Raw genomic sequence first — 24287 nt, 5'->3', positions numbered from 1 at the left:
GGGGAGCCGAGCCGAGCCGCCGAGCCGCGTCAACCGCGCACGCCTACGTGGCCGGGATGCGGGTGCGGGGGGGCGGCCGGGGCTCGGGGATGGGAACCCCCCCCACACCTAGAGGGCTCGCTGGGCCTGCGGCAGATGGGAGCCCGAAGCACTGAGGCTTGAGGTCTAAGGGCTTCGCACCCCACCTCTGGGACCGCTTTCCTGAGGTCGCGTTCGCACGCGGTCCTTACACCTTCCTGCCTCTTGACCACCCAGGAAAGGGGCCTAAGCTCCAGGCCTAGGGGCCCTGGGTGGGTGCAGCTCTCTGCGGGCCTTTTTCCCAAGCAGCAGCAGGACACTGAGGGCTGGGCCGGACTTGTGATGTTCCGTGCACCCAATGGTAGTTGTTGCTCTTCCTACAGCCAGGGGCGTGTGACTTTGCTGATTAGCTCCCCACGGTTGGTCATGTCCCAGCACCCCTGAACGGAGGCTCACGAATGCAGCTGCCTGCACTTTGGACAGACCAGGACCATACCATACCCACTGGGGACAGGAAGGACTAGGGGCCTCTCAGCTCTGGTGATCCTTGAACTTCACATGGCAAGGTCCTCTGAGGGGTAAGGGAGCTGTGGGCAAATGAAGCAAGCCCCAGCGCTGGGGGTGGAAAGTTACAGCCAAGGTCAGTATCATCAGAAAAGGGGATGACCCAGTTCTGGGATATCGTAGGTCTGTTTCCTGGTGGGGCTTCAACCAAACTGAGGTCAATACTTTCTGGTGCAGGGGAAACCGGAACCCCACTGTTACAAAATGGCATCGGAGGTGCGCTCCCGAAACACACAGAAAGTTTGGGGTCAGAAAGGGAAAGGATGAAGTCAGGAGCGGGACCCTCCGACCCATTTTACACAAATGTGTTCTATTTACCGGTGTACAGATACAGGCTCCGTGACAGTCAGCAAACGCTGGTTGTGTCTGGGGTAAGTGCAATCCAAGGTGACGTAGCATTTTCAAGCTGATGACTGTAGGGCTCCTGCCTCCCACAGCCACTGCGGCCTGCAGGGGCCTGGGCACACATACACTTCCTAGGCTCTGGTCTTCTCTTCAGGCCCTGCATTCCTCACCCCTGCGCTGAGTTCCTTAGGCTGTGGGGGCCCAAGCAGGGCCTGGACCACGTCAGCACCAGGAGATGGCCCAGGTGCCAGCAGCCATGAACAAAGGGAATGCGCTGGGGAAAGGCTAGGACTCTGTGCAACAGGCCTTCTCAGAGCCTTGAACGTGCTCACAGGTGGTGTCTATCCCAGAGGAAAGAGGGCACCTGCGGCATTTCCCACACCGGTCCACAGAACATCCTCCTCTCTCTCCTTTCGACACGGCATCACGGGAGGCTAGCGTTTTGTGAAGAGCACTTTTGGAAATGATGGAAGCGGAGGGGCCCCGATCTCTGACCTAAGCTAGTGTTTTCATCGGACACATGCTGTGTGACCCCAAGCAAGTCCCTCACTTCTCTGAGCTGGCGTGCTCACAGGTACAAACAAGCCAAAGCCTTTTTGCGAGGCACTGGGTCCCAGGGAGCAGGTTCTGGCTGTCCCGTCTGCACCGGGCTAGCACACGACCGCTTGGGGAACCACACACTGCCGGGACTGGGAAGGGGAAGTTCCGAGCACCAGCAGCCAAGCCCGCAGCCTGGTCTGGGGAACTTGGGGCAGAAAGGGGATGTGGCGAGAGATGAGGCAAGGCCAGCTCAGGGACAGCAGGGCCTGTGTCACCTCCTTGTGACTGCTGCCCCAGGCACGCCTCTCCCTGCCCCCAACAAGGACATCCTGGCCTTTCTGAGGTTCTGCCACTCACAGGGCTTCTGCCTGAAGCCTCGGGAGACTCGACATCCTCAAGGCCGTAGCCATGCATGGCCCGACCCTCCGGACACCCAGGATTACAGGACAGCGACCTGAGACTAAGCCCGGGGGACTACGCCCAGGAAGATGGGTATGCAGGAGGATGCATTGTGCCGGGGCCCAGCCACGGCCCCCCGGACTCCCACGGAAGGCGGTCACCTCCGCCAGCTTCCCTGAAGGACCCGCCCAGGGGAGGGACCCGCAGGCTGAACCTTTGTGGCCCGGACTGCTGGATTCACGACGGAGGCGGGACAGGAGGGCAGAACTCTTTTATTGGGTGGCGTGGCTGCAGGCCAGCTGGGCGGCGGGGGCATCAGCGGTAGAGGTAGTCGGCCTGGATGTTGGCGGCGATCTCGGCCTCCCACTTGTCCCCGTTGCTCAGCAGCTTCTCCTTGTTGTACAGGAGCTCCTCGTGCGTCTCAGTGGAGAACTCGAAGTTGGGGCCCTGCGGGCGGGGGCAGGTGCAGCGGCATCAAGCCCCCCGCACCCCCGCCCCGGAGCACATCTGCCCCCGGCCCCGCCCCCGCCCTGCCCCACTCCCACAGGCCAGCTCACCTCCACGATGGCGTCCACGGGGCAGGCCTCCTGGCAGAAGCCGCAATAGATACACTTGGTCATGTCGATGTCATAGCGCGTGGTCCGGCGGCTGCCATCGGCCCGCGGCTCAGCCTCGATGGTGATGGCCTGCGGGAGGGGTACCGGGTGCCCCAACTGCTCCTGTCTGCTCCCTCCTGGGGGCTCACCCCGGGGCCACCCACTCTTGGCCTGAGGCACCCCTCCTGACACCTTTCCCCAAAGACCCCTGTCATTCTGCCCTAGCTGACATTTCTGTCCACTTCCGGGCATCTCCTGCCTGAGACACTAGGTCTCCCGAGGGGAGGCCCGAAGGCTGCTGGGTTCACTGCCACACCGGTGGCCCTGGCAGGCAGTGGGGGGGTGGGGGTGGATAAGAAAACGGAGGCTCAGAGATGTTGAGGGGCTTCCCCAAGCCGCACAAAGCCCAGACTCAAAGCTAGGTCCCTAACCCTCAGTTTCTGGGTACGGCCTGGTGCCAGCAGTGAGACACTCTGGAGCCTCCCATGGCCAGAAAGATGTTCAAAGGGGGCTTGCCGAAGGTCTTTATATGTCCCCAGGAGGTAATGTTCATCATTCAGTGGGACCGTAGGCTGGTGGCCTTGTTTCTTTGGTCTCAGTTTCCTTATTTATAAAAACGGAGATAATAATCTCTATATCCTAGGGTTGCTGTAAAAGTCAGTCATGAGCAGGAACAGCGGCTGATCTGTCCACGGGGCTCACGACCTGGAAGGCTGTCACGGCTACAGGTGTCTGGGATCAGAGAAACCAGGGTCATGGCCTGGGAGGCTGCTGGGAGGGGGCGGTCCCTGTGCCGGGGATGCCTGACTGCCGGGCACACCCATGGGTCCGCCCAAGAGCCTCAACTGCACACGTCTGTGTCTCTTTTTTTTAAAGGTTTATTTATTTGAGAGGGAGAGACAACGGGCATGCAGGAAGTAAGGGGGAGAGGCAGAGATAAGTCAAGCAGACGCCCCACGGACAGCAGAGCCCGATGTGGGACTTGGTCTCACGACCCTGAGAGCATGACCTGAGCTGAAACCAAGAATCGGCCGCTTAAACCAACTGCGCCCCAACCGGATCTGTTTCTCCACTAAGGGGCCCTGACTCAGGGTTGGGAGCGCCAGAACTAATGCTGGACGTTCAAGGGAGCAGGAGACAGGGGCAGTGAGGGCCTCAGGGGCGGCACGTGTGTCCTCGGGGCCGGTGACAGGCACAGTCGCAGAACGCTAAAACCACTGTCGTCTTCAGGGCAAAAGCGGACTTTCAGGTACCACCCTGTGGCTCACTGACCAGGTCCCCGACCGCAGGCCCCACCGGTGTCATGTGGCCGGCTCAGGGCTGCGAGCCTTCCTCTGAGGACTCAGGGACTCTGCACTGGCCTGGCAACAAGGCTCCGAGAGGGCAAGGGGCTTTCCCGGGGACACATTCCCAGTGGGGGGTGGGCGTCCAAGACTGCCCTGCTTCCCTCTGAGTGGCAGGCGCTGGGGGGGCCGGCAGCAGGGGTCAGGGGCTCACCTGGGCGGGGCAGACAGCCTCACAAAGCTTACAGGCAATGCAGCGCTCCTCTCCCGACGGATAGCGGCGCAGCGCGTGCTCTCCCCGAAAGCGAGGGCTCAGTGGGCCCTTCTCGAACGGGTAGTTGATGGTGGCAGGCTCCCGGAACAGGTAGCTCAGGGTCATGCCCAGGCCTGCGGGCAGCAGGGGCATGGTGGGTGGGAGCCCCGCCTCCCTAACACTCTGTGCCCACCCCCATCCCCTTCCCCCAGGGCCCACCTCGGATGAGCTCAGTCCACAGCAGGGTCTGAGCCGCCCTGTCGGTCACCGCCTTCATGTCCATCGAGGGTTCCTGCATGTTCACGAACTCTGCAGGGGAGGTGGGCAGAGAGGGCTGTGGCCGGGCCTCTCGGGCCCATGTCCCTCCCCTAGGAATCCAACTCAGGAAGATAAGGCCTCGTCTTCCTTCCAGCTGCCCCCCCGCCAAGGACTGGTTCATTCATCAAACCTTCTGGCCTCAGCAAGGGCCTTGCGAGGCCTGTCTCTGGCTCTGGGCAGTCCTTGTCCACGTCTCCCTGTGTACAGGCAGCGGTCCAAGCCCAGAGGTTTGGGGGTGGGGGATGGGAAGGGGCTTGGGCGGTGAGGTCCTGGCCGAAGGGGATGGGCGCCCGGAGCCTCCCACCTGGCAGCTCCTCCCTCCCTGTCCCAGGCAGGGGAGCTCTGAGCTCAGTGTGCGGCCACAGAGAAGCCTCCCCACCCCCTCGCAGACAGAGCCTGCCCTCGCGAATCAGATTCAGTCTAGATCACTGTTACAAAGTAGAAACAGGCTCAGAGAGGGGGAGCCTCAGGCAGAGCCGGGACTAGAACCTAGGCCTCCACCCGTCTCTGGCAGGTTCAGGATCGGGAAAGCCCACGGCTCAAGGTGCCCCCAGACTCACTGTAGGTCGCTGCCCCAGAGCTGCCGTGGAGGCTCCGGCCAGCGGGCTGCCCTGCGAGGAGAGGGATTGCGTTAGGCAGCTGCAGCCTCACGTCAGGAGACGGGGCTCCCCAACGCCCCAGGAGAGGCTCCCTTGGTCCTACCTGCTCGTGCAGCCTGGGCCAGAGCCCGAAGCAGCGTGGGTGCACGCAGGCAGCGCATCTGCAGGGGTGCAAAGGGAGAGGCACGCGTGGGTCCCAGACCTGTCCCCACGTACTGTGGTACCGCGGGCGCCCGGACCTCAGTGCCGCTGTGTCACTCGGTCTCCGATTTACCCCCATTCCTAACAGAGGCACAGGGGTGGCACCTCCCAGCCCTCCAAACCCGACCCAGCTAGGCTGGGCTAAGAGTGAGGGGGCATGTGTGAATCCAGGTCCTACTGATCTCACCTTCTAAGAAATCTTTAAAATCCATCCCTCCTCCTCTCTCCCCTGACCAGTGCTCCTGCCTCCTATCGGTCCCCTTCCCTGTTCATCCTCGTGGGATCTGACAACACCAATAGCAGCCACCAGGGCTGAAAGCTCACTGTCCTGGGGCGGGCGGGGGGGGGGGGGCGGTGGTGGTGGTAGTGGTGGTGTCACGCACACCATCATTCGGTCCTCACAAGGACCCCACGAGAGGCACAGATGCGAAGCTGAAGCCTGGCCATGTTAAGTGACTTGCCCAAAGTCACACACTGGATGGGGGAGGGTGAGGGACCAGTACGAGAACCCAGGCTCCGCCCCTTACACCCGCAGGTCCCCCCTCCCCCATTCTGGAAACCCTTTAAAGGCTTAAATAACCCTTGGGATCAAATTCCTTGCCCCACCATCAAGGTCCTTCTGGGACGGTCTCCTGCCTGCCAAGTGACCTTGGGCGGGTGAGGTCATCCTGCACGTTTTCTCCTCCGCGAAATGGGGGTCAGGAGAACGAAGGGGGTTGTATATGTCCCGGGCCTGGCACCTAGCCGAAGCTCAAAAGTGGCCCTCCCGTGGCCTGTGCCTTCCCGCGTGCCCATCTCCGACCCCCGACTCCAGTGCCAGGAGCCTGACACCTTCTCCGACCTTCCCCATGACCTGCGACCCCACGGACGCGGGCGGGGCACGCGCCTTGGCGGTGCCGGCCCCCGGGTCCGCCCGCTGCGCGCTGAAGGACACCTGCACCGCCGGCCCTGAGCAGGTCGGGATGAAGCCCGTCCGCACAGCCGGCGGGGCTTACGAGAGCACCACACTCGCCCCCGACGCCGCACCGCCCAGGGCCGGCTTTTAACAGTTGAGCCCGAACACCTACCATGAAGCGCTGTCGCTCCTTCCCTTGCCGAGCGGCCTGTCCGCCGAGAGGCGGAGCCTACACGCTGACACGTTACCATTGGGCCGGCTGGTTTCACCTTTTCCGCGCTCCTCTTTTACGGTGTGATCTGATTGGCCAGTGCCTCCGCTGAAAGAGGCGGGATCCAGAAGCATCTTTCCTTTGACTGGCTAGGGGATAGCCAACTCTTGAAGTTGCGCAGGGCGCTGCCATGTTGGATTGGGGAGGCCAATAAGCGAGGACTCCTGAGCCACTGGAGGCGGGACGTCCGGGGCGTGGCTTAGGAAGCGGCTCCGGGTCAGACCTGGTGCGGAGGGTTGGAGGAGAGTTGCTGGGTTGCTGCGGGGTATTTGTGGTCGGTGCAGAGAATTGTGGTCGGTGCAAAGATTCCGCGGGAGCCGTGCCTGGTCGGTGCTAAACCTTGACCCAGGCGCCGCGTGTGGAGGATTATTCTCGCTTTATTGATGGGGAAACTGAGGCACGGACTTGTTTAGGAACTTGGCCCAAGCGTTAGAGCTGCACAGTGCGGCCGCCTGCGTCCTACCTGGGTGTGTGTGACTCGGGATCCCTGTCCCTCAGCGGCCACCCAACTGTCTCCTCCCAGGGGATCGATCGTGGGGCAGAGGGACCCCGTGGGTGGCAGGCACGGAGAAGGCCCTTGGGGACTCCTGTGTGTTGGTGGTGGGCTGGGGAGGGGGAGGCGTTCTCGCAAGGCTTCTCGGATGGTACGATGTCCCAGCTGACTCCGAGGAGTAGGGCCGGCCAAGGGCAGGGCAGGCATGCGGGGCGTGCGTGCAGAGGTCCTCTGGAGACGGACGACAGGGACCCAGCGCTGTGGAGGAGCCCCCAAGGATTCATGTGGGTCCTGACTTCCGGGCCACAGGGAGCCACTGAGGGGCTCAGGCTGGGCGGGGGGGTGGCATGGCCGGAGTGAGCTTTGGGAAGATCAGGGAGTGCCCTCAGCTCAGGCCTGTGGGGAAAGGAGAGGTGACAGATGGCCCTGGTCCTGGCGGCCAGGTCTGTGGATTGCAAGTTCTGCAGCTTTATAGCACCATCAGGACTTGCTCAGAGGTGGGACTTGGGAGGTGAGAAGGGGATGTTGAGCCGGGGGGCCCCAGGGCTTTGGTTTGGTGGCTGAGTGGGTAAGGGATGATTCCATGGCATCAGGGCCCAGGAGGATGAGCAGGAGAGGGTGACTCTGGTGTGGGACGTGGTAAGGGGAAGGCACCCAGGGCCAGCCACTGGGGGGACAGGAAGGTGCTCAGAACTCCCAAGAAGGCCTGAGGGGAGAAAGACGGACACCGCCCAAAGGAGGAGACAGGAGCTTGGGATGAATGACTCATTTATTATTAAACTCCAAAATGTAATCCCCACAGTGATGTCCGGAGGTGCTGGTTGTGAAGGGGGGTGGCTCAGAAGTGTCCACACCTGCTGGCCTCCCCCAGGACTCAGGTGGCTAGTGTGGGTACCGGGGGCAGGTTACCACATAGTCTTCCAGGCTCCCTCGCCTTGGTCCGTCCTAGTTGGGGTCAGCTGAGGGAAGCTGGAAGGCAGCAGGCTGAGGGCTCCCAGAGAGAAGCCCCAGGAGGGAGCAGGGCATGCCCTGGTCTGGGCTGTGGTCTTTCCCCCCTGGGTGTGTGCGCCAGGCCACATCTGCCCTAGCCGCAGGCGGCAGGGGCAGCGGACTCACAGGTGTGAGCTGGGCTCAGAGCAGGGTACAGCTGCAGCTGCGACCCTCCATGGCCACCAGCAGCATCCTCAAGTTGCGAGGCGAGTACGGCGGGTAGCGGATGGAGTAGATCTTCTCCAGCCCGGGGTGGCGCAGCAGGCAGGCGCGGTGGTGGGAGAAGGTGTCGAAGGAGAACTTGCCATGGTAGCTGCCCATCCCACTGGCACCTGCAGGGCGACATGGGACACGCCAGTCAGCCCCGCAGCGGCCAGCGGGAGGCTGTCAGACACACCTGGGCTCTGCCAGTCGGTCACACGCAGTAGGACCTTGGTTTCCCCGTCTGCGAAATGGGCCTTCTGTGTGATATGGGGTAGCCATGATCCTCTCTGATCCCACCGCTTCTTCAGTGGCATGGGAGAGCCAGAGATGGGCACCTGCCCACACTAGGCACCCAAGCCACTGTCCAGAGGGCCTGGCAAATTGTCCGGGGGTGGGGGTGGACTGAGTGTGGACGCCGGGTCTGTGTGGGCCTCCAGGACCAGGCACCACTGCTGGCCCCCGTACCAGAACCCCAAATGGTGTCCTTATGGGTCCCCATCCATATGTACATGCAGGGGCAGGTCTGTAAGGTTTTTGCAGGATGGAGGCAGGGGTGCCCTCAGGCCAGTGACAGCGAGAGAAGGCGGGGCTCTGCCAGCACTTACCCACTCCTCCGAAAGGCAAGCTGGCGAGGGTCATGTGCATGAAACCATCGTTCCCGCAGAAGCCCCCGCTGCTGGTCTGGGCTAGTACTCGCTTGACCACCTGGTGGGGAGGGGAACAGCCATGAGGCCCTGTGGCGGGGCAGCCAGAGGCCAGCCCGCAGGACCCCGCAGGGTGGAAGAGTCTGGCCACCCTGGGAGTGTCACAGGTGGGGAGGTGTGGTTGTGTCGAAGCCTGCCCCCGAGCCCCCAAGTCTGGACATGTTTCCGGTGCAGCTGCTCGAGCGTGGCCCTTGCAAGGGGGCTGGTGACACAGACGCAGGGCCAAGAGGGAGGCAGGAAGCTCAGCGGTCCCCTGGGGACCTGGAGAGTTCAAGGTGAAATGCCAGGTAGTCAGGGAAGCGTCCCGAGGGAGGGACGTGATGCCACTGCTGCCTCTCAGGGGAAGGGGTCCCCCCAGGCAGAGTGAAGGGCAGGTGCAGAGACCCAGGGGCTGGGCTGTGCAGTGTGCAGCCCAGGGAGGACCTTGAGATGGGGTGATGAAGCCAGGTGTGCATTTTAGGAACATGAACGTGGCCCTTGCTTTACTTAAAGAAGCCCCTTTCTCTCTCTTTCTCTCTCTCTCTCTCTCTCTCTCTCTTTTTTTTTTTTTAGATTTTATTTATTTATTTGACAGAGGCACTGAGAGAGAGAACACAAGCAGGGGGAGTGGGAGAGGGAGGAGCAGGCGCCCAATGCGGGGCTCGATCCCAGGACCCCGGGATCATGACCTGAGCTGAAGGCATACGCTTAAGGACTGAGCCACTCAGGTGCCCCAAGAAGCCCTTTTCTCTTTAACCTATAGGTTTATTGGAAGAATGAGGGGAAATGATCAGTAAACACTATAGTCATTGCCAGAAAACTCGGCTATATTTAGTTATGACATGTGATCCTGAGCTAACGGCTGGTCTGCGTGGTGAGAGGGAACCGCCCCATCACAGGGCTCAGAAATCACGTGGAGGTGGGTAATGATAGTGACACAAGAGGGAGCAGGTTGTCACCGTGTTGGGGGCGGCCATGGGTCCCCGGGGCCAGTCAGTGCTGGGCGTTGAGAAAATTGACCCCTTTCCAAAAAACCCGGATTGTCAATTTTCTGAAGTTACTATTATCCAGATAGAGCAAGGCTCCTTGGAGGAATGACTGACTCGGGCTGGGCCAGGGAAACACGGGATGAGCCGAAGCAGCTCGTGAACCCTGAAAGGAAGGAAGTGGTTGGAAAACAAAAGGATGGGGGGGGGGGACACACACTGAAGGACACAGCAGCTCCCAGTGCCCGAAGAGGGACAGCCTGAGCAAGGACACAAGGCAGTGTTGCATTGTGACCTGGAGAATGAAACAGGTGCACGGGAGTCCCTGCTGATAGAAGTGATTCAAGAGCCAAATCGTTCTTACGGATTCCAGGGGATGGAAGTAGGTGTCCGCCTTCAGCAGGTGGCGCTCAATCCCATGGAAGGGGGGCTCGACTTCGAGACTTACTCTCAAAGAAGGGGTCGGTCTCTTGGTGGAGACCCCTGGCAGCCGAGACCTTGGCCTCACCAGTGATGTGTGGATCCCTATCCCTGATAGGAGCTCGGAGGCCAGCCCTCGCCTCCGTGGTAATCTTTTATGAGACAAACACCAGACCACCGAGGTTGGGGACATGCTGCATGGGACCTGGTCAGCGCCTCTCAAGCTGAGCGGCGGTGACAGACAAGAGGATCCCCAACTAAGGCAATGTAGGGCTCTCGCTGGGCTCTTTGGGCTGAAAGAAAAATGTGAAGCTCAAATCGAATTTGGAGTGTTGTTAACAGTAACCGACCAAGCACCATCTCTTCGTTTTGTTGAACACAAGGGCCCTTAAATGGGGGAAACTGGTAGCGGGTTATATTGGGACTCCCTGGACTATCTCTGTCTTCTGTAAAGTAAAAAATTATTCCAAAATAAAGAGTTTACTGAAAACATACTGCGTGGGCACCTGCGTGGCTCAGTCGGTTAAGTGTCTGCTTTGGTTCAGATCATGATCCCAGGGTTCTGGGATTGAGCCCTGCATCGGGGCTCCTGCTGAGCAGGGAGCCTGCTTCCCCTCTCCCTCTGCCCCTCCCCCTTGTTCATGCTCTCTCTCTTCAAATAAATAAATAAAATCTTAAAAAAAGAAAAAACCCACACTGTCCAATCTCCGAGGGATCTCATTAAGAGCTGTGTGAGAGAGGAAGGTGTGCCCTGAGCTGTAGACGCCTGCCCTTTGCCCTTGAGGCTCCCAGGATGCCCCCAGGGGCTGAGCAGGGCAGGGGGCTGGGGTTCACCGTCCCTCCTGTGTGTTCTGGTCCTTCATTCTCCCCTAGTCATTCCACGCCATTCCGTGTGTGCCCAGTACTGGAAGGGGACATTTGACAGCCAGCAGAGATGATGAGGAAGACAGAGCGGGGTGCTGATGGAGCCGCGGACATGAACCCTGGAGACTGTTGCTTAGGTTGGGGGCAGAAAGGACAGTGACAGAACCAAGAGTGCCCAACCCTAGAATTTCTGTGACTGCTCCAGAGAAGCAGGACACCCAACCCTCCCTCCAGGCCCCTTGGTCCACTCCAGTCCTGGAGCCATCTCCCCTTCTGCTGTCACCAGTCCGCCGTCCACTGTGGCCCCTGACCCCATCTCTGTCCAGCCCCCCCTGCCTGGGCCCCCCACCCAGGGCCCCCTGGGGCCCCCACCTGGTTGCTGTTGGAGAAGGCATACAGGGCCAGGGGCTTCTCCCGACGGTTGATGAAGTCGATGGCCTCGTCCAGGCTCCTCACGTTCATGATGGGCAGGATGGGGCCGAAGATCTCCTCCTGCATCACCGGCTCCGTCTCCTGCACGTCCACCAGCACCGTGGGGGCTGCGGGCACAAGGGACCCCTCAGCGCTGGGGCGAGACGGGGGTGGGGGTGGGCCACGGGCGGGGCTCAGGGGCCTTGAGGGGAAGAGAGCGTCCCCGCGGCCCCCAGGAAGGACGGCGAGGGGTTGTCCAGCCCGGGCGGGGGCCGAGGTGGAGCAGAGGTGGCGGAGGCAGGAGTCCAGGCTGGGCTGGATCGCGGGGCCCTGGGAGCCTCGAGGCGGGGCGGGGCGACGAGGGGGCGGGGCGGGGCTACTGGGTGTCGAGGGCGGGGCCCGGGCTCGCGGCCCAGGCTCGAGGCCCACGCGCGACCCGCGTCCTGTCCTGGGAGGGCCTCCGCCCGGCGACCGCGCGGCGACAGGACGCGCTCACCGATGTAGCGCTCGCTCTCGTCGCTCTGGCCGCCGATGGCCACGCGGCCGCAGCCCAGCAGGCCCCGGAGCCGCTGGAAGTGCTTGTCGCTGATGATGCGGCCCAGGCTCGGGCAGCTCTGGGGGTCGTCGCCGTAGAAGCGGGTGATGGCGCTCTGCAGGGCGGGCAGCAGCCGCTCCTGCGTGTCCGGGCTGCACAGGACGTAGTCGGGGGCCACGCAGGTCTGGCCGCTGTTGAAGTAGCGGAAAAAGGCCACGCGGTTGGCCACGGTCTGGGGGTCGCAGTCGTCGTCCACGTAGCAGGGGTTCTTGCCCCCCAGCTCCAGCGTGAGGGGCGTCAGGTGCTTGGCGGCGGCAGCCATGACGATCCTGCCCACACGGGGGCTCCCTGGGCAGTGGAAAGAAACCAGGGTGACCCTCAGTCACCTCAGCCAGGTGAGATGGCCTCCGCTTGTGGGCTGAGACCCCTGGCGGGGGAGTTCAGGCCCTGGCCTGACCTCCCTGGAGAGGTGGTGGAGTTGGAGGATGCCAGCCCTCCCCTGGCCCTCCCCTGCCGGTGTCTGCACCAGCACCTTGCTTACAGCCTCGGCCAGCCCAGCCCAGCCACGCGGGATCCATGGAGGGGTCTGCACAGAGCACAGGCCAGGTCCCTGGCTCCCTCTCCTGACCTGCCTTGTTAGAAATTCAGGAGCCCCTTGCCCTGCTTCTGATCCCCGGCTCCCTCTGCCAGTGATTTTTTTGTTTTTGTTTTTTTTTAAGATTTATTTATTTACTTGACAGAGAGAGACACAGCAAAAAAGGGAACACAGGTGGGGGAGGGCAGAGGGAGAGGGAGAAGCAGGCCCCACTGAGCAGGGAGCCTGATGTGGGGCTTGATCCCAGGACTCTGGGATCATGACCTCAGTGGAAGGCAGATGCTTAACGACTGAGCCAGCCAGGTGCCCCCCTGCCAGTGACTCTTGCCGGCCTGCCCCGCTCCATCCCCCCTACCTCTCCCGTCTCCAGAACTGGCAGAGACTGCTCTGGTCCAAAGCCAGAGTCCAGCTCCAAGGGCTGCCGTTTGGGTCTTTCTCTCTGACGTAACCTGGCGGCTACACCACCCTAACCACCCCCCCTTCCCTCTGCTCCTGGCCTTTGGCTGAAGTGGCCACCTGCCCAGCTCCAGGGTCCCACAGTCCCCTCCATCCCACCTCCCCCTCACCGAAAGTTCCCTGTATCCAAGATGTCCCTGCCCATGCCTGGCCCAGGGTCCTGTGCTGCCATTTTTGCTGGGATGGCCCTCTCCGGCCACCACCTGGGAGCCTGATGTCCCTGCTCTAGCCTGGCCCAGCTTCCCTGCCCTTTCCCCCCGGCCCACCCTGCTCCAGTCCCCCCCACATCCCCTCACCTGTCCTCACCTCCCTCGGGTCCTCCTGTCTTTCAGAAACATCTCCTTGTCTATGAGGCTCCCCTTGTCTGTTGAATCCTATCACGCTTCCCTGCCAGAGTCCCTTCCAAGGGCCCGCTGTTCAATTCTCTGTCCCCTGTCCCCTTGTTATAGCATGAGCTCCCCCGGCAGGGAGGCTCTGTCTCCTCAGCCCTCGCTTTATCGCAAGGCTAGGACGGCGTCTGGACAGGGCATGTTCCCTCAGAAAACAGCGAGCAAGTGAATGGATGCTTCGCCTGGCCACGGGCTGTGACAAAGCCTTCCACAAGTTCACATACCCTCAAGACAGATCTGTGACTGTCGTCAGACAAGGACAGTCCTGCAGGAGTCAGGGACTCATGGCAGACTAGGTCCTGGTCAGTCTCCCAGCCTCTGCGCAGGCTGCCCGGGTTCCTGGCCCGAGTCAAAGGCCCAAAGCCCGCCGAGGTGCCAGGTGTGATGGTGGAAGGCGGACCACCCCTCCCCGTGTTCCCCCCACCCTCCAGCCACCAGGAATCTACAGGACCAGCTGAGGACTCCGCCCCCTGCTTCTGTAGCAGGCTCCCTGGCCGCCAAGCTGGGGGCCCATGGGCCCTGTCCTGGGCTTGTGGCAGGGTTTGTGGGGAGAAAGGCAGAGACCAAACTCCCCCTGCTCTGGCGTGGACAAGGTGTACAGGCACGAGGCCAGTGAGCAGGAGGCCCCCGAAGCGGCTCTCCGCCCTGTCTGCTTTCTCTCTCCTCCAGAACCTCGGCCAGGGAACACGGCTCCCTGCCTCTCTGGCTCTGTGACCCTTATGGGACCCCCCACACACACACACCCCGATCCTGTCACCTGAAGCCAGGTGGTGTCTGGGCCTCATGGGCACGTGCCAGGGAGATGGCAGAGGACCGCAGAAAGCGATTCTCACTGAGGGCCTGGGAGGAAAATCCAGCCTCCCCAATCCTGGTCCCCGAAGTGACCCCAGCTGGGTGCCATGGCTCGTCATTACCTTGTCCTCCAAAGCCTCATCTGTCCAGCCCGCCACAGGGCCCTGGGTCAGTAGGATCATGTATAAGGTCCTGAGACCAGTGGGTGGTCTATAAGGTCTCCAGGGGGGAGCCTGTCACAGTGGGAGCTCGGCACGGGCAGAGGCTGTCATCCACGAGACCGTGACCAGGGAAGGGGCCTGGAGGGTCCCAGGGGCCAGGGCTGCTCCCCAGCCTGCTCAAGGAGCACAGAGCAAGCTTGTCCTGGAGCCAGCCTGCTTCCTTCCTGGCTGTCTGTGCGCATGGGTCCCTTGGCCTCTCCCAGGGTTGGGGACAAGCACCCTGAGGGGGTGGCTGCGCTCCACCATCCCCATGCAGAGCCCCCAAGCCCTGCATGCCGCGGGCACCCTGGCCTCACCCGTGAAGAAGATGTAGTCGAACTTGTGCTCCAGCAGCTGCCCGGTCTCCTGGGGCCCTCCTAGCACCACGGCAAAGCAGCTCTGCAAGGCAGGGTGGCAGACGGCTCCCTCTGGGACCCCAGCCTGGGGAACGCAGGGGGCTATCTCCCTGTGTGCTCCCCCCCGCTGGACCTGACCCACAGATTCCAGGGACCTAGATGGGCCAGATGGGAGCAGGGAGCTGCCCGGTGTCCCCCGCAGTCCCAGCCCGGAAGGTGTGAGGTTAGGGCCCGGCTGGGGTTGAGGGGTGCACAGGCGGCAGGCAGGGTGGGGGTGTGGTCAGGGCTGCCCAGAAGACAGGCTCCGGCAGGCTCCGGAAGACAGAAGGCAGGTTCCGGGGCCACGGTCCCGAGAGCACAGCTGGACACACTGGCTCTCTGTTTCACTCGATGGCAGCAAAGAGGGCAGCGACCCAGCCATGGCTGCACACCCCAAAGGAGGCAGGACGGAGGCTGGAACTCAGGTCCTGCGGAACCCCAGTGCAGCTGCTGGGCCCACTCCATGCCCGGCTCACCTGGTCCAGGTATCGGGGCAGGACCTCAGCCAGGACCTTCTCTGTGCTCCTGCTGAACTCCGAAGGCTTCAGCACCACGCAGTTCCCTGCGGGGCGGGGCAGGGGCAGCGCTGGGAGAGGGCCGGCCTCTCCCGCCTCCGCTCAGCCCCTGCCCCTGGTGCCCGGCCTTGCTCTGCTCTCAGGAGAAGCATCTGGCTGAGAGGTGACTGACAGGCCCGAGGCCCCACCACCCCGGGATGCTGGGCCAGGCGGGAACCGGCTTTTCTTAGCCCCTCGTGGCCAGCTCCCCGCTCACAGGCTCTGTGGGCCACCAGGGGGCCTGAGGGTGGGGACAGCGGGCAGCGGGAAGGGCCAAACTGCTCTTACCTGCAGCGAGGGCACCCACCAGGGGCACCAGGGTCAGGTTCACCGGGTAGTTCCAGGGGGCGATGATGAGCACCAGGCCGAAGGGCTCCTTCCGGATGAAGGCCGAGTCCAGCTGCGTGGCCTGGGCCCCAGGGCCAGGGTGGTGGTGAGTGGTGGGGCCTTGAGACTCCCAGGGCCTCTGTGCCACCCTCCAGTGGGCGAGGCTGTCCGTGTGCCCTCTCCCTCCCCGGGGCCAGCTCACCAGATTCTTGGGCACTTTCTCATCCTTCATCCAGGACCTCAGATTCCTGAGGGCCAAGTCAATCTCGCTCTCGCTGATTCTGATCTCAGACACCTCTGCCTCGAAGGTTGACTGCAGGGGAGAGACAGCGGCAGGGTTCGGGCTGGGGGACCCCAGTCGGCTCCTTCATTCACGCACTCCGTGTTCAATGAGGGCTTCCAGCCCTCGGGAGTCCCTCCTGTGCTAGGAATGCAGCAGGGAGAGACAGCACTGGGCCCAGAGAGCCTGCCCCACAGAGCGGACGTCGGAGGGGGACAGCCGCTGTGACACAGAGAACACCGATGTGACCAGAGCCATGGGAGTGAAACAGGGGATAGGGAACAGAGACTGCTGGAGTGTGTGGTGTGCGCGCATTGTGTGTGTGTGTGTGCGTGTGTGTGTGTGTTGGGGGCTGTGCACGGGCACACGCACGTGAGTGCATGGGTGTCCGCGAATGCGTGTGTGCGCACCTGTGTGTGCTCATGTATGTGTGTGTGTGTGTGTGTGTGTGTACTCTGCTTTATACAAGATTATCAGTGCCAGCCTTGGGATGAGGTGACCTTTGAGTGGTGAGAACTGGGAGGGGGTGAGCCCGCGGATATGTGGAGACAGAAAATTCCAGGCTCTGAGGTGGGCGCCGGCTTGCTGTGTTCCTAGTTAGCAAGAAGCAGACTGGGTGAGGTGATGGCACCAGGCGGCAGGGGTGAGGACTGTCGAGGAGAGAACCCTGGTTTCATAGGTTCATGGGAAAACAGATGGTTCCAGAAACTGCTGACAAGGAAGCCTGGGCCTCAACTGGCTACAGTCCCGGGGCATCACAGTTAAGGGCAGGTTTGTGGACACTGAGAAAGGGAGCAGGCATCACCAGGAAGCCACATCCTCAAGGTAAGTCCTTGTGGACACACTTTGCTGTCCCCAAGGGATGACCCTAGATGCCCTGAGGCACTAGTCTCAAAGTCCATGACTGCTCTGGGGACAGGGCGGACACTTGGCAGCGTGCCTGTAATTCGGGAGCTACCCAAGGAAGCTACTGAAGGACCCCGGCTCCGCTGGCCCCGGGGTCTCTATCGTGACTTGGGTGGAACCTGCAGGCCCACTGCAAGGGTGGCACCTCACCCGGCGGCAAAGAGGCATAGGCCTGGCCGTGAGGAGTTCCAGGCGTTGAGGGGCCCGGGGAGCCTGGGGGTGGGTCTGGACACCGTGGCCTTGGTGGCAGGTGCAGAGGACATTTTGTCCAGAGAAGGACCCCCTGGGGCACGAGCAGCCAAGCGGTTGGGCCCTGTCGGCTGAGGCAGTGGGAGGTTGTCCAGAAGCAAATGCTGCTACTGAGATTGGGAGGAGCCGAGCCCTCAGGCCTGCAGGTTTGGAGAGAGGCCAATGACCCAACCTTCTGAGTGAAACTGAACTCATCTGTGGTGCACGAGGCACGACATGGTGTGACCCGCCTCCCTGGATCTATCTTTTGTGCATCTCTTCATCTCTCACTACCCTCCAGGTATGCTGGCCTCTTTGCTGCTCCTCAAGCACAGAGGCCGCCTGCCTCAGGGCCTTTGCACATGCTGTGCCTGCTGCCATTTCCTCCAAAGTTCTTCCTCCAAAGTTCTCCCTCCCGCAGGTCTCCTCAGAGAAACTGCCCCTGACTCCCACATGTAAAACACCGCCCTGCTCCTGGTTCGAGCTCTTGCCCCTCTCACCCCGGGAGTGTCTCTCCATGGCACTTGAAACCATCCAATATACTATACAATTAGTTCTTTACTGTTGTTTTGTGCCACTCTCCGGAAGGCCAGCTCCCTGGGCACAAGGATTTTGGTTCACTTTCTGTTGTACCCCGTTGGCCTAGAACAGGAGACCCGGAACATGGTAGGTGCTCAGTACGGCGTTGTGGGGCAGAGGGTAAATGCGCGGACAGACGCTGCGGAAGAGGCGAAGAGGCCGTGCGGGCACAGGGAAGGGAGTGGGGTTTGCATGGCCTTAGTCCCTGCTCAGGGAGGAAGCTGCGGCCCCCATCCCGCGTGTCCCAGGCCCCCGGCCCCGCCTCCAACCCCCGGCCCCGCCCACCTTGTGCAGGTCCTGCGCCAACGCCTCCTGCAGAAGCTGCTGGTTTTCCTGCAGGAAGCGGCGGAGGCCCTTGAGCTGCGCCGCCCTGAACTCGGCGGGCCTCGTCCGCCCTGTGCTGAAGGCCTCCCGCAGCCGCCGCAGGGTGTCCGCGTAGGGGTCCATCCTGCAGGGAGGGGGCAGCGTGGGCCGGGGCTCCCCACCTTCTCGGGCATCCTCCCTGTGCCCCTGGCTGTACCTCTGTGGGCTCACGGACACTCCCACAAGGACTCCCGCGTGACCCCAGAGGGCCGGGGCTGCCCCCTCTACACACGTGCGCACACACACACACACACACACACACATTCTGATGGACCCCCAATCCCTTTCCCTTGGCCAGTGGGCGGGAGAGCCCTGGACCTTGGGCTGGGGGCAGGAGAGCACGCGGGGTGGGGGGTGGTGCTTGGGAGCAGCTACCCCAGAGCCCCAAAAGGTAGGCTGGCAGCCGGGGAACCTCATTTCTCCCTGCCACACGGAAATGAGCCCCAAGCCATGGCCCCCCTCCCACTCCGGTGCCCCTCATGGAGATGGGGCCGCCTTCCTCCCTGCCAGGTCTGTGTGGAGTAACCAGGAAGAGTTCGGCAAGTAGAGGACAGTCCACCAACAGCTACCATCCCCGCCACTGGGGGACAACCCAGACACAGAATACGCTGCGCCTCCTGCCCCTCTCCTGGGGGCACTGCCTAGGGAAGCCAGGCTGGCTGGTGGCAGCACGGGGTGGGGGGGCGGCTGGGGGACCTGGGGGACCTGGGCGGTGGCTTCCACTGTCTCTGCCCCTCTCACCAGCCCCAGTGTTGGAGGAGCTGGAACAGTAGGCGGCAGGGGCTTGGGGGGCCCCCGATGCCTCCATGCTGTCAGCAGCCTGGGCGGGAGGTCCGGTGGGGTCCCCACAGTCCCCCGGGCTGCCACCTGTTTACTCGAAACTCATCAGAGGAGCAGGGTGACGTACTTGCTTCTTGGCCTGGTGCCCAGGACCCGTGGGGACCCTTTCCTCCTGCCCTCTCTGACTCCCTTCCCTTCAGGTCTCAGCTTGGTGAACGCCTCCTCTAGGCAGCTCGCCCTGATTACTCCTTCACATGGGGAGGGGGTTCCATCCTCTCTCCCGCTGGCCCCTCTTTGCCTCCCTGCCCGAGTTAGGTCTTGGCCTCCTTATCTGTCAGGGAGGGTAACGCTAGCGGCCACCAGCTGACAGGCTGTTTTTCAAAGAGGAGACCACGCTGTCCAGCTCTGAGCCCAGGGCCAGGTGTCAGCATGCCCAAAGCTGCCAGCTGTTGTTAAGTGGCTGCCCCACGGCCCTCAGATTTCTGGAGTGATCCATGGTCTCGAGAGCTGAGCCTGCTCCAGCCAAATAGAATGGCCCGGCCGGAAGGGAATTCTGTGCCGAGAGTCTGGCTGCAGCCCTGGGCGTGATGGGGGAGGGGCAGGCTGACCCCACAGGCCTCCTGCTCTGGTCTGGAGAACGAAGCAGTTGCCTGGGGGCACAAGACAGATCCCATGGGACCCAGAGGCAGTGCCAGCGTAGCAGAGAGGGGACATTCTCAGAGCCTTTCTCGGCCCCAGGCTTGCCCCCAGACCCCACGCGCCTCTCGGAGGAAGGGACACCGGGCAGTGCCAAGGCCCTCCCGGCCTCCAGAGCTGCCATCTGGGCTTGTCACCCCCGGCTCGGCCTCCTTCTGGCCTTATGACCTTGGGCAGGCCACTCATCTCTCTGCCTCAATTTCCTTGTCTGTAAAGTGGGAATAATAACAGCACTTGCCATCGTCCCAACAAACAAATGACATCAGGCCCCCTAAAGCCATGGCCGCGGTGCACGGGCTAGAGGTCAGCCGCGGCTGGGGTCACTAAATTCCCAGCCAGCATTTCTTTCTCTCCACCCGCTGCCACTCCTTGTTTTGTCTCGTGGGCCCCTCCGGACCCCTGCGGATGGGTGTGGAGTACAGAGTGCGCCCACCTCATCTGCCCCCCAAGGGCTCTGTGCCTTTTCATAAGCTACGTCTGCAGATCCCACAAAAATGTCAGGCACGTAACTGGAACAGCACACCTCTGGGCGAGGGAAGGGAGGGGAGCTCTGTGGGGGTGCTGGACGGAACATTCCAGCAGCCTCACCTGGCAACACTGCGGCCGACTCACCCAATATTGGTCAATCTGGACAGAGGGATCACGGGATGCCCGTGAGGGGATGGGAAGCTGGGTACCGCCCAGGTGTGCCCAGGAGCCCAGGCCACCTCCTGGGGGAGCCTGGGTCTGTGACCTCACAAAGGACACAGATGTGGGGCTTCCTGGATCGGTCTGGGCTGGGGTCTTGGAGCCCACCTCCCCCCCCGACCCCCACCCCTTGGGAACATGTGATATTGTGGAAGTTCATAAGGATGTTGAATGACATTTCCTGTGCCTGCGTGACACATTTGACCCCTACAACAGCCTGCTGAGGGCACCGTCTTCTCCCTCGCAAGGAGAGGGACGTCTTGGCACAGAGAGGGCAAGGAGGTGACCCAAGACCACCCCCCTTTTCTACCCTGGAAACCAGGATGCGAAGGAATCTGGAGGAACAGAGGGCTGCCCCCCCCCCACCCTCCATCCCCCTACATGGCAGCCTGACCCCTGGGGAGAGGGGACGCCTCAGGGGTCTGGCCTGAACTGCAGATGCAGAGACAGGGAGCAGGGGCACATGGCTGGATTTGGGCACCGCCCTTGAGGGTGAGAAGACGCACTGGTTGTACCCCGCTCTGCCTCTGACTCCCCATTACTCCCACTAGTCCCTGCCTTGCTTCCCCTTGGGACCTCCTCTGGCTGACTGCCAAGGTCCCAGCGGCTGGTGGGCCCAAGGGTCCGCCGCCCACTAAGGGGCCCCGGCTTCAGCCACCTGCCGTGCCGCATGTGTTCTTGACCTGCGGCTCCTGGGGCCGGTGGATGGGGTAGGAGGGGCCAAGACAGCAGAGAATGACAAGGGCCAGGCCTGTTTCCCTTGACTTGGAGGCTGGGGGAAGATGAGCCACATCCCCTTAAGGCCTTGGCCCAGGGACTCCTCTAGCTATCACGATGAGCAGGCACTGACCACACATGCCGACCTCGGTCAGCCTGACGTGGGTGTCTGCACGGCTCCCCTGGGGGAAGCTGAGGCCCAGACAGATCGCATGGCGTCAGGGAGGGGGTGAGTCAGCTGGGCACGCCGGTCTGCTGGCTCCAAAGCATCACTGGGACTCTACTGTCCCACCCCCCGCCCTACGAGGTGGCCCGTCCTGTGATGTGCTCTCCATGGAGCGGCCCCCCCTGCTCCCCAACCAGCCTCTGTCATTCTCACTGCTTCCACGTCCTGAGCTGTCCTGGAAGCCTCCTAAGGGAACCCCCCCCCTCCTTCTTAAAGTAGGCTCCATACCCAGTGTGGAGCCCAGCACGGGGCTTGAACTCACAGCCCTGAGATCAGAACAGGAGCTGAGATCAAGGGTTAGATGCTCAACGGACTGAGACCCCAAGAGCCTCCCTAAGAACACCCCTTCGGTATGGCGTCGGGGCCTGGAGGTCTGGGCTCGAATCCCGGCAGCCTGTTTGTGAGCTAGGAGCCCCTGAGCGGGTTGCTTGGCTCCCCTGCGGCTTTCCTGCCCCATCTGAGAAATGGGGATGGTACGTAGCTGCCCCAGGGCGCTGTTGGGAGAATTCAGGCACGCAGTGTTGTGTGCGAGGCCGAGCCCTGCGAGTGCTCGGTGACCGTGGCTCTGAACGAGCACGACTCAGACAGACTGTGAAGGACAGCTGTGCCAAGGGGGCTCCGGGGAGGAGACCTTGGGGAAGAGCCCAAGGAGAGAACTTGGCCCAGTGTGGGCACGAGGGAGGAAAAGACATCAACCTGAGAGCCATGTAGGGGTGAGAGAGATAAACAACTTGGGGCTCTGAGGGTCTGGGGGGGTCCTCGATCAGGCTGCCAGAGTGGAGGTCACAGTGCCAGCCTTGATGACCCCACAGCCCTGCTACCCCAGGGTCTCCAATCTGATCTCCCCTTGGAGCCTGAACCTGGCTTTTCATGGGCTCTCCAGAAGCTCTGGCAGAGTCCCCTCCCTACAATGGGGGCTGGGGGAACTGGAGATCAACCCTTAGCCTGTGGGAGGAGCCAACCCCACCCCAGAGAGTTCCCCGGAGAGTTCCCCTGTTGCTCTGAGACCTTCTGATGATCAACCCCTCCTCCAGGCAGGGCAGAGTCTGGCTCATCCCTCTTTCCTGGATCCTGGCAGAGCCCGCTCCCAAGAACGGGATGTGCCATAGTTAGTGGGTACTCTGGCCCCAGCACCGAGCTCGCGTAGCAGCGCCCAGAAACTCTGTGTTGCCAGATGGATGCTTGCCCCGCCCCCATCCCCTGCCCCCTTCTCCCACCAGGGATGGGGGTGTATTCCCTCCTGGGGCAGCCAGGTCCAGAGCTGCGGCCCTCAGCCCCAGAAAAGATGTGCTGTGACCCCAATGAGAGGACAAAGAGAGACAAAACAAGGACAGCTGCCGGCCACCAGCCTCAGGGCCCCAGAGCCTCTCCTTAGCCCCTCCCTCTCCAGCTCTTAGGTCTGAGCAGAGGAAGTTCCTTCCCCCTTCCCCTTTCTCCCCAGGCAGGCAGAGGAGCTCCTGGAAGACAAAGCCAGCCTGTGTGTGTGGCCTCCAGTGGCCAGGCCTGCCCAGGCAGCCCCCAGCCTGGTGTCCCCGAGCAAGCCCACCAGCCTGGTCCTGGGCCCTGGCTGCTGGGGACTCATCCCCGCCTCCCTGGGACAGCGTACCTGCGGCCCTGCCAAGCTGCCCTTCCTCCTGGCCGTCCCCGCTCTGCCCCAATGCCCGGTCGTTATGAAATGTCCGAGGCTGGGCGGGCCGCTAGGGCGGGGTTGCCCTGGCCTCCTGCCTGACCTTGGCTCTGGGCCGGCTGGAAGCTGCCGGCAGAGATTTCATTACCTCTCTCTCAGGGGCCTCTGGATCCTCTCCCGGACCACAGAGAAGGAGCCAGGTCCCAGAGAGGGCCAGCCCGATTCCGGGGCCACACAGCAGGTGTTCAGGGAGCTCTGAGCTGAGGGATCCAGCCCAAGGTCTCACCAGACCCAGGCCCAGCTTGGAGGAGGACAGCCCGGGGCTGTGGGCCTGGGAATTACAACGCCACGGGGTGGCGTCCAATTGCCTGGAGTAGCAGGGAAGCCCTGCCCCGACACCACCGCCCTCCCACCCCCCATGCCCCTGGGAGCCTTGGTTTTCCAGGTGCAAAATGAAGAGCAGGGATCCAGAGAGGGCTGGAGCCCGGAAAGACAGTGTCAGGGCCCAGCCCGCGGACCCCTCCGTTCCCGAGCTCTCCCCGCAGCTATGTCCATCGATGCCACCTCACCCAGGACCCCCTCTCAGAACAGGTCACCCTGCACCCTGCCATTTCACCAGGAGAAAACAGGAACCCCAGAGAGGCGACCGGACTTGACCCCACAGGGCACGGACGGCGGGGCTGGGGCGCACACCGGAAGCTGGTCGCTCTGGGTGGTCGCTCTGGGGCGGAGGGGCCGCGACCGACCGTCCCGAGAGGTCCCCGCCCACCTCTGAAGGTAGCGATCCACCCTCTGCCCTCTAGGACAGCTGTCATGGTAAGTGTCCCCACGGTGGTTCCTCTGAGCTTGCTCCTCTGGGGCCTGAGCTGTGCCAAGGGGGCCTTCCTCTGTCTTAGCGGGGCCCCTGCCCCACGCACACCTGCGCCACAAAGGGGGCTGGTTCCCGAGCAGCCGCTGGTGTCAGACAGGCAGGTGATCAGGTTACAGGTACGGGGCAGAGCATCCCTTGTGCCCTCGTCCCGTGCCTGCCACCCTGGGCCCACCACTACCCCTCTGTCTTGGTGCCCCGGGTGTCTGCCTGGTATCCTGGCCTGGGGCCTCTGGGCCACCCCGGCACCTGGGAGATGCTTCTCGCCGCCCCGGCCCTCCCGCGGCCCCTGCCTACCTGAGGGGCAGGAGAGGTCTCCTGGCCCACACCTGCTCTGGCTCCCCTGGAGGCTTCAGCCTGCTGGGACAGGGGGAAGGGGCTGCAGAGGCCCCCTTCCTCCCCGTGGGATGGAGCCCCCAGCCGCTGCCTGTCACGTGGTTCAGCATGTGACAGCCGTGCCCTGCTGTCTGGAGCTGAGCCAGGCGAAGGCAGTGGCGGAGCAGGCGCCAGGCGGGGCTGGGCGGGGGCCGAGCCTGACAGCGCTTAGCCGGGACCCAGGCCCAGAGAGGGGCAGCCACTGGTCTAAGGCTACACAGCCAATCAGGGGCTCACCTAGGGAGGCACTGGTGGGGAGACGGGTGTTGGAGGATCCTGAAGGGACGCTTCTGGGCCAAGGATCGCCTTGCAGGGACCCCCAGCCCCCTGCCCTGTGAACTTGCCATGAATTTCGGAACAGCCTTCGACTTCTCCAAAG

The 24287-nt window shown here is 62.6% G+C and overlaps 2 protein-coding genes across 5 annotated transcripts; both read right to left on the bottom strand.

Annotated features, from left to right (window-relative positions):
* Window positions 1–2120: 2120 nt before the first annotated feature.
* NDUFS8 (NADH:ubiquinone oxidoreductase core subunit S8) lies at window positions 2121–6277 on the bottom strand. Of its 2 annotated transcripts, XM_004759549.2 has the most exons (7): window positions 6184–6262; window positions 5019–5076; window positions 4877–4927; window positions 4218–4307; window positions 3960–4132; window positions 2424–2552; window positions 2121–2313 (listed from the first exon to the last, which is right to left on the bottom strand). In XM_004759549.2, the coding sequence occupies exons 1-7, from the start codon at window positions 6184–6186 to the stop codon at window positions 2182–2184; spliced, it is 636 nt and encodes a 211-aa protein (XP_004759606.1). In that variant the 5' UTR covers window positions 6187–6262; the 3' UTR covers window positions 2121–2181. The 2 variants fall into 2 exon arrangements, with proteins under 2 accessions (XP_004759606.1, XP_012915499.1); XM_013060045.2 differs by lacking the exons at window positions 4877–4927; window positions 5019–5076 and having other exon boundaries at window positions 6184–6277.
* Window positions 6278–7526: 1249 nt separating this feature from the next.
* On the bottom strand, window positions 7527–23985 carry ALDH3B1 (aldehyde dehydrogenase 3 family member B1). 3 transcript variants are annotated; one of them, XM_004759546.3, is made up of 10 exons: window positions 23831–23985; window positions 17855–18017; window positions 15779–15889; window positions 15538–15658; window positions 15172–15257; window positions 14618–14699; window positions 11830–12216; window positions 11295–11461; window positions 8575–8674; window positions 7527–8097 (listed from the first exon to the last, which is right to left on the bottom strand). In XM_004759546.3, the coding sequence occupies exons 1-10, from the start codon at window positions 23977–23979 to the stop codon at window positions 7907–7909; spliced, it is 1557 nt and encodes a 518-aa protein (XP_004759603.1). In that variant the 5' UTR covers window positions 23980–23985; the 3' UTR covers window positions 7527–7906. The 3 variants fall into 3 exon arrangements, with proteins under 3 accessions (XP_004759603.1, XP_004759604.1, XP_004759605.1); XM_004759547.3 differs by lacking the exon at window positions 23831–23985 and adding an exon at window positions 22645–22739; XM_004759548.3 differs by lacking the exon at window positions 23831–23985 and adding an exon at window positions 19997–20071.
* Window positions 23986–24287: the final 302 nt, after the last annotated feature.

The sequence above is a fragment of the Mustela putorius genome, unplaced genomic scaffold (genome assembly GCF_011764305.1).
Source record: "Mustela putorius furo isolate JIRA1106 unplaced genomic scaffold, ASM1176430v1.1 tig00000127_pilon_pilon_pilon, whole genome shotgun sequence".
NCBI classification, from domain to species: Eukaryota; Metazoa; Chordata; class Mammalia; order Carnivora; family Mustelidae; genus Mustela; species Mustela putorius.
This window is presented reverse-complemented; position numbering and strand designations above follow the sequence as displayed.

What these genes read in the sequence shown, in the direction of transcription:
- NDUFS8 (XM_004759549.2), bottom strand. An exon ending in CTCTGGGGCAGCGACCTACA is followed by an intron (nt 4,308 to 4,876) that starts GTGAGTCTGGGG and finishes CCTCCCCTGCAG; the next exon opens with AGTTCGTGAACATGCAGGAA. An exon ending in GTGGACTGAGCTCATCCGAG is followed by an intron (nt 4,133 to 4,217) that starts GTGGGCCCTGGG and finishes TGCTGCCCGCAG; the next exon opens with GCCTGGGCATGACCCTGAGC.
- ALDH3B1 (XM_004759546.3), bottom strand. Translation starts at nt 23,979, where the DNA reads ATGCTGAACCACGTGACAGGCAGCGGCTGGGGGCTCCATCCCACGGGG. An exon ending in GGTGGGTGCCCTCGCTGCAG is followed by an intron (nt 15,258 to 15,537) that starts GTAAGAGCAGTT and finishes CCCGCCCCGCAG; the next exon opens with GGAACTGCGTGGTGCTGAAG. An exon ending in CCTTCTCCAACAGCAACCAG is followed by an intron (nt 8,675 to 11,294) that starts GTGGGGGCCCCA and finishes CCTCCCCACCAG; the next exon opens with GTGGTCAAGCGAGTACTAGC.